This window comes from Phycodurus eques, chromosome 5 (assembly GCF_024500275.1).
Source record: "Phycodurus eques isolate BA_2022a chromosome 5, UOR_Pequ_1.1, whole genome shotgun sequence".
Taxonomy (NCBI): domain Eukaryota; kingdom Metazoa; phylum Chordata; class Actinopteri; order Syngnathiformes; family Syngnathidae; genus Phycodurus; species Phycodurus eques.
The window spans coordinates 14754352-14762991 of NC_084529.1; the positions used below are offsets into that span (position 1 = coordinate 14754352).

Below are 8640 nucleotides of genomic sequence, written 5' to 3' on the forward strand. Positions count from 1 at the left end.
CCTTCAAAAAATATTGATGACAATTTTAATACAAAGCAATGAAACATGGACTCACTGTAGTCATGTACTTTACAAGCTGTGTCGAGACGAGAGCACCTTTTGATCTCCATTATCAAAAAGTACACTAAGATGCTCTCTGAACCCGGCAACATATTAACCTCAGAGGACTTGTATATGATTTATTGGGTGTGACCTATGTAAGTCCTGGTGCAAAAACAAGATTTAAGTTTATAAATGACCCATGTGTGTGATACTTCTGTAATAAACATAATTGTAATGAACAGGCAGAGAAATGGGGATCTTTTTTTCCCCCTGTAGCCCGGCTTTACTTGATGTTACAGCACATACAAATATTACCAGGCTACAGTTGTTCATCTTAATGATAAGTAAAAGTGGACACAATAAATATGTATCATTACAGTAACGGCTTTTTTTTTTATTACCAGACTACAGTTAGTTGTTCATCTTAATGATAAATAAAAGTGGACACAATAAATATGTATCGTTACAGTAACGGCTTTCGAGAAAATAACACCATTACACTTTGTTCATGTCTAGTTTATATGGAGAAAAATCAATACAATTTTCTAAAAGGGCATTACCGTGTGCTAACGACATTCAAGTTTGTTGTTTATATGGGATTATTTCCCTTCAATAGCATCCCCAACCATATAAGGAGCGGAGTGAATTACCATTGACTTATGACTTATCTCACTTGTCAGTGCACTTGTGGTCATGTGTGTGGAGAAGGCCTTAGATTACTATTACAAGATCAGTTGGACAGGAAGTCCACCCCCAGAGAATGGAATGTCTCTATCAGACTTTAAAAAAAAAAGAAAAAAAAAACACAAGCTGACCAAGTGGACAAAAAAACAGACACACAACCCACACACAGTAGACTGAATATATATATAAAGCATACAAGGAGTGTATGGAAGAAGCCACAACAGTGCACAGTAACAGCGTACATGGTTATTTTAGACACCGATTCCCACATTTCAACACAGGCTGACCTTCAAGGCTAAATAGTGTTTCTGCTTATACATACAATGATGGGGTAAGACAGCAAAAATAAAATTACACCGATTAATGGTAAATATCTAAAAGTAACTTCTACTTTTTGGAACTTCATAGGTCTTAATGGAGGTCGTTTGCAACAGCGGGACACAGAAAGTACGAGGCAGTTTGTTCGGGGTAATGCACAGTGTTTTGTGATGTTTAGTTTGGGGTCGAAGTGTGGCATCAAGGGGCCCTATACGCCGTTCACAGAGTGAGCTCCTTCTGGACGGCCCACAGCGTCTCAGCGCTCTTCACTAGCTGCTGCTGCTCCTCTGGCTTCAGACTCATGTTGATGACATCTGACAAGCCCCTGTTGCCCAGGACGCAGGGGACGCTCAGGAAAACCTCCTCTTTCACTCCGTACATGCCCTGCCGTACAACGCGTGCAATAATAAGGTATGTGGCACAGTCTCATGGGAACACATAAAAGAGCCATATCCACATTTTTTGAATGCTGCAGTTAACAGGTTGAACAAAACAGCTCTTGTTGGTGGAGCTAGTTAAGATTGAATACAGCGTTCCCTCGCTATATCGCGCGCTTCACCGATTGTGGCTTCAGTGCATTGCAGATTTTGTTTTTCGTATTCATATCACGCATAATTTGCAGGATTTTGACTGTATGCTATAATTTTTTTGTGGTAAAATAAACACTTCCTTGCCTAAACCATTAAAACTGTAATATATATATATATATACTGTATACACACACATATATAGTATATCATTAAAACATTACACGGAATAAAATGTACATAGTGTACAGTACTACTGGATGGTAAGTGTTTATAAGAGTATGGTAGTGGTTAATAGGCATGTGGAGAATATAAGTAAGAGTCTGGGGCGGTTCATAGAGCTTTAAAATATGTATGAATAATAAGTTGTTCCTTCATGGATTTCACCCGCGATAAACGAGGAATTACCTAACGAAGTGTCCTTACCTTAATGAGTGTTGACACGGGGTGAACTTTGTGCATGTTCTTGGTGATGCTCGCCACCAGGTCAGCCACAGACATCCCGATAGCCCATGAAGTATAACCCTTCAGCCGGATCACCTCATATGCTCTACAGAACACAAACACACAAATACATACGCGCACAAAAATACACACACACACACACACACACACACACACATTAATCATGCACATTTTGAAATGCCAGCATTTTCACATTAAGCTTTGAATATGAGCAATATTGATAACACGATGATGATAAGGTATTATTTTCTCTAATCTCAATCAGGAAGCCTATTGTTCTGCTGTAAGAACACTATGCAAGTCAAAAATTCATGTTTACTGTTGGACATTGCATTGTAAATGTGTCCTAAGCCAACCAATTGCTGCAATCTGAATGATGACTTGTGGTTAGCTGAACAGCCGTTCCTAGAGGAACTAAAGTTTAAACGGAAGTTCAAAGGGGATAGAGTTTTTTTTTTTTTTTTTTTGTATTGCTGGTTCATACTATGGAATGACCGCCCGCTGCGCATTACACAAGCCAAATAAAACGATGAAAAAGTCGACCCAGGCATTCAGGCATAAGGCAGGAAAATAAATAAAATGACTTTAATACATAATGGCCAGGTCAACATGTTTCGACCAATTGTTCTTCTTTAGGACGATAATAAAATGTAACAGGCATTTGTAAAACATGCCTTGAAACTCATTGTTATTCCTTGGCTTTAAACACAGCATGAGACTCTCTCGTGGCTCTGCCCTTTATTTTTATTGGTTAAAACTTGATGACTTTTATTCTTTTTAAATGATGGTATGTCCAGTTGTCTAATGTTCATGCACTTTGTTTTGGCTGTGGTTGTTTTTAAATTGATCTGTAAATAAAACTGAGTTGAGTTAAGTTGTGATGTATGGCTGGGAAATTATAAGTCACTGGTGGGCAAAATATAGCGCGAGGGCCACATACTCCCTGCTCCGTTCTTTAATACGGCCCACTGAGCATTTATACAAGAGTCCTGTACTATTTGCTAGACTAAATTAGCCTTTTTCCCTTAAAATGGGTTCATTAAAATGTATATGACTTTTCTTATCTCATTAAATTATTGCTTCATTAATTTACTGTGAATAATAAATAAGAAATCTTGGTAAAAATAAAATAAATATTTTTAGTATTTATGTCTTAAAAGTATGTATTGAATAATTATTGTTATTAAATTAATCATAAATACAACAAAAAAATAAAGTTATGGATGTCTTTATCGTTACAATATGACATTTTACAAATATTATTATTATTATTACTTTGACCTCATCTGTCCGTTTTGAAAACCAAATGTGGCCCTTGCGTGCAAAGGTTTGCCCAACCCTATATCGCGGTATATCCATCTGCCCGTTGACTTAGCGCCATGTTCAAATTCCTAACTCGGGTTGGTCAGCTACACTGAATTCAATTGTGGACTTTGTTCAAATTCAACTTCCTTACTGTGGCACAGGGCAACAGAAGGCCGTACAAGTGTACACGATCAGTTGCTTTGCACACTTGGACCAATTGTACTCACCCATCAACCACCATCTTGTGCACCCCCTTCCAGTCTTCGCCATCTCCTTCAGCCCCCATCTTAGGGTTGAAGCCCTGAAGACTGACGCCGGCCACGTTCACGCCGCTCCACACGGGCACTAAGAAAAGCCGAATACAGAAGCTCAGATAAAGCTGAATTCAATTACGGGCCAATAATGCCATGCTAAATTTAAGCTGCGCCCGGGTACCAGCTCCTGTTTTATTTATAGCGAAGCGCCGCATACCACTGGAGTCTCCGTGCTCTCCGATGATCCATCCGTGGCAGCTCGAAGGGTGGAGGCTCAATTTCTCTCCCATGAGGTGGCGGAACCGGGCCGTGTCCAGGTTGGTGCCGGAGCCGATGACACGGTGACGCGGGAAGCCGCTCAGCTTCCAAGCAACGTAGGTCAAAATGTCCACTGAGAGGAAAGATGGACAATACGATGAGTAAATTATTTATTGACACAAAAAAGTGAAAGAAAACATGCTGGGAGAGTTTGTGGGAATGTTTGTGACAATCTTCAAGTACTTCTTCAAATTCCTCCACACCAAACTCATCCACGCATGACTTTATGGACCTTGCTTTGGCCACTACGTAGCTCTACCCGACTTGTTTCGCATCAGAAGACGCTCCAGCAACAGTTGAGGCTAATAAATACTGCATTTAAGGCTCCTGCTTACTGCGACCCCGTATAGAAAATGGATGGATGGATATACTGTAACTGATATTTAATAGAGAGGAGAATCAATACAAAACAAGAAACTGGACCGCTACAGCAAAGTGGAGACTATGGAGTCTGATAATGCAGTGTCCAGAGCTAAGGCACAACAAAAGGATAACCTAAAAAAAACAGCAGTCCTTCCTTACCCGGGTTAGAGACAACCATCAGGATGCAGTTGGGGCTGTACTTGACGATGTTGGGGATGATGAACTTGAAGATGTTGACGTTGCGCTGCACCAGATTCAGGCGACTCTCTCCTTCCTGCTGACGGGCGCCGGCGGTCACCACCACAACCCTGGAGCCGGCGGTCACGCTGTAGTCTGGAGAATTCAGACACGTGTGCTTCCATATAGATAGCTAGTTGTTGTTGTTGTCGTCAAATTGGTTTGATGTCCTCGTCTCACCTTTGTCTGCCACAATCTTGTGTGTCTTCAGGAAGAAGGAGCCATGTTGCAGGTCCAGTGCTTCGCCCTTCAGTTTGTCCTCCATCACGTCCACTAGGGCCAGCTCGTCGCACAGATCCTGATCAGCAATTACGGTACGCACGCATTCAAGGTCCAGATTTTACAGAGCGTAAGAACATAAATTGAGTCTGTAGACGCATATACCTTTTGTGACATTTTTGTTTGGTGTGCCATGGCACTTTTCTTATGTAAAATATGCACCTTAGCTCAATAAAGACTTCAATGCTGTGGTGTGTATTCTATCCATTATCTCAATTAGAAAGGCCCCACTTAAAATTCCGAAATAGGGATTGGAAAGCCAGAGTGCCACATCATTTCTTTCCATGCTGCCCAGCTTTCGATTTTTACAGAGGCCCGCTTTTACAGTGCCTCCATTATTTCGCCACTGGCACAGAGTGAGAGGCCAATCCAGACTGTGTAGCCATAGACTATACGTATCACTTGGATGGCTAGACACCAGGCAATTGGGGAAGGTTTAGATTACGACCCCTTCGATTGCATTCGAGGGAAACGTGGCTAAATGTGTTCTCTAATAAAGGAAAGGCAGTGTTTTTATACATGAATACAAATGTACACAACTTATTTGTATACCATTATTATACCATGCCATGTTTATTTTTGTTTTGGTTGTACTGCTGCATTGTAGGACACTAAGAGGTGTTTCTAATATTATGGTCATCTTACTGAACTACATAATATATTACAGTTCAACACCACTGCAAACCACAACAACAATAGCATGATTAGCCCCACAATCAGACGCTCACTTCAAACATCCCTGACTGACTGCGTGTGTCTTTTGTCTCTTACCTTGAGCAGGACACTCATGGCGGTGGCCATGCCCACCATGCCCACGCCCACCACCGTCACCTTGTTCCTGCTACTCCCAGGCTCCTCCTTCAGCACTTGGCTGATCAGTTTGTCTTTGGTGGCCATCTGCGGAAAGAAAAGTGCGAACGGATCAGAGCCGTGACAGCCAAATGGATATAATCCATGCGCAAACGGCGCTAGTGGATAGCACATGTGCCTCACACTTCTGAGGTTCGGGTTCTAATTCGAGTTGCGGCCTTTCTGTGTGGAGATTGTATGTTCTCCCCGTGCTTGTGCGGGTTTTCTCCAGGTGCTCCGGCTTCCTCCCACATTCTGAAGGCGTGCATGTTAGGGTCCTTGAAAACTCTAAATAGGTGTGAATGTTACCATGACTGGTTGTTTTGTTTTTATGAAAATCATGTGTACGTGCACCACCGCCAATCCCCCGGCTGACGTGTCTCTCACGCACCCACACAATACTATTCATGGTTTGTGGAGCGTTCACGACTTGCAGGCCTTCACATGCCAATGTGATGTGGACATTAGTGCTCATATGCGAGGTTCACACACAATAGCAGGATATACCGTGGGTGGGGGTGGGGGGGTGTTAGACCCTTCTTTGACTGAAAGGTGAGCTGGATTTAAACAAGGGATCTTTTGTCCACTTTCAGCACAGGAATACTATGTGTGTACACAGCCACTGAGAGGTCCTTCTTTTGTAGTCGAACTATGCTGTGCAATCAATCCTACTTGCCTTGGAGGCGTGTCTGAATGGGTATTACATGAAATAGCAATTTCATGAGAGAAACACGTGTACAAGAAGGAACCCGTTACACAAGCCAGGGCTGTGTGTTATCGCATAGCCTCTGTCGGTCGTTTGGCATTTTTCCTATCACGGGTCAACAGGCGGTCAGAGAGAGAGAGAGTCAAGAAGCACAAATAAAACACAAAGCAGTCACTAACAGGACAGACAAAACTTTCCTCTCTGCTTTCACTGAACGCAACAGGAAAAGCTGCTCTCTCTTTTTCTTTCTTTGTTTTTTTTTAACCAACTGCAGTGCCTCTCATTCATATGTATAACAAAGTGTGTACTTCTCGAACGGGGAAAATAAGTATTGGTGGAATTGAACTGGTTTACCTAAAAATATACCACAATGCTTAGATTGTTATTTTTTTTTAATATTTTTTATATACACGAGATATTTAACAATATTATTACGGTTGTGCCTTGTGTAAAACTGCCCTGCATCAGCCAATAATAGCTGTTTCTACTCGTGTGTGTAAACTTAAAGCAACCAAAACCGTAATAAGCATTTAAATGCAAGCACATTCGCGTAATCTAGCGTTAGAATTCCCGATATCTTCTCTGACATCTTTATGTTCGTTAGGTGTCGGTCAAATAGGAACGTCGGGATGGAGACCACAGCCAGGGGGAGTACTAAGACGAAGGACTAAGGTCGCTCCTCCATTGCACACTCGTGTAATACTGCGACGACACGACACGCAAACACACTTTAGCTCTGTCTGGAAACTCCTTTAAGACCCTAAAAGCAAAAAGCAATATTGCTTTTAGGGTCTTAAAGGAGGGTCTTTTAGGGTCTTTTAAGACCCGCGATATATATATATATATATATAGGCAACAAGTGGGAAACGTAACTAGTGTATATCGATGGTTAAAGCGTGAAATCTAAAACCTGATTGGCTGAATTCACTTTGTGATTTGAGCAGAGTGAATATGGAGGTTAGTTAATGTTAACACATAAAGGTCGGAATATTGAAAAAAAAATAGCAACAAAAAAAGCTATGTATTATGTTGGCCTATATTGGTCATATCGAACATTTTCTTTACGTTTGGAAAAAAAAGAAAAAGAAATTAAAAAGAAACATTAGATTGGACGTTTTGCCTTTTGGCAATTGACATGATGGAACGCCTCATGCCCCTTCCTGGTCAAGTCAACATTATATATGACGATAAATGCAAGCGGAAATTATCTCCACCCCCATTAAAAAAAAAAAAAAAAAAAAGCAGCAGAAGCGTTTTTAATTCATCCTACCGTTGAAGCTTTTGGGTGAAAAGGGTGTAATGCTTCTCGTTGCGTTGGTTGCTGCCGCAGTTCTCCCGCAGAAGAGGTGTCGCTGGGGTGGGGGGGGCTCGGCTCGCTATTTAAACACACCCTCCTCCTCGCTGGCCCCGCCCCTCAAGGATCACACAGGGGCGTGGCCATCGCCACCGGTGTGCGTGCTCGCGGTCACGTCCGAGGCAGGATGCGGAAGAACAGAGCCTCGCCACATAATATGTCATGTTTTGTTCCTGGCCTTTTTAAAAATTAGATTTATTTTATTTATTATCATTTTTAATTATTTATTCAGACCACACCCTGTGCTATCTGTGAAGAAAGAACCATAATGAATGAAAGACGTGGGAAAACTTGAAACGTCGGCTATTTACTGACGGACATGTGCAATTACTGTATGCTATTTAGCAACGCTTCTTTCGTCATCTTAATAAAGATGAAGCTTGCCTCATCGGTGAACGTTATATCGGTAAATCTATGCATTTCCCTATGTTTTGCACGGCTACAATTTGTATTCTTTGATCACCTAGGGAATGAATAAACTGTCTATCTATCTATCTATCGTATAATTTGGTGTTATGTATGTAAAGAACAACCGCGACGATGGAAAAAAAAGAAGAAATAAGAAATGATAGTACTCAATTTGGATTGACAGAGCCTGAAGTTATGTTAATGATGGTGTGGCTTGAATCGCAGTCCATCACCTTGAGGTGTCAACTGAATTGTTTACTATATTTAACTCACTTTAAAAAAAAAAAAAACCTATGTTCAACACAATTCCCAATGCAATATATAAGATGAAATAAAACTTGAGGGAAAAATAAATGTTTTATTGTATTTCCGATGTGGAGTCTGCACTACTTGACTTCTGGTTTATTACCCAAAGTTAAAATAAATAAAACCTAAAGGCATTCCTACAAGTGTATAATGTAAATAAATAACATTAATTAATCAAATAAAATGTAATTACCGGTACTCTTCAAAGGCAGAATTTTTATTTAT

General features: G+C 41.0%; 1 protein-coding gene across 1 annotated transcript; it reads right to left on the bottom strand.

Annotated features, from left to right (window-relative positions):
* Positions 1-11: 11 nt before the first annotated feature.
* ldha (lactate dehydrogenase A4) lies at positions 12-7707 on the bottom strand. The gene is made up of 8 exons (XM_061677644.1): positions 7618-7707; positions 5564-5689; positions 4694-4811; positions 4436-4609; positions 3813-3986; positions 3569-3686; positions 1998-2121; positions 12-1428 (listed from the first exon to the last, which is right to left on the bottom strand). The coding sequence occupies exons 2-8, from the start codon at positions 5687-5689 to the stop codon at positions 1264-1266; spliced, it is 999 nt and encodes a 332-aa protein (XP_061533628.1). The 5' UTR covers positions 7618-7707; the 3' UTR covers positions 12-1263.
* Positions 7708-8640: the final 933 nt, after the last annotated feature.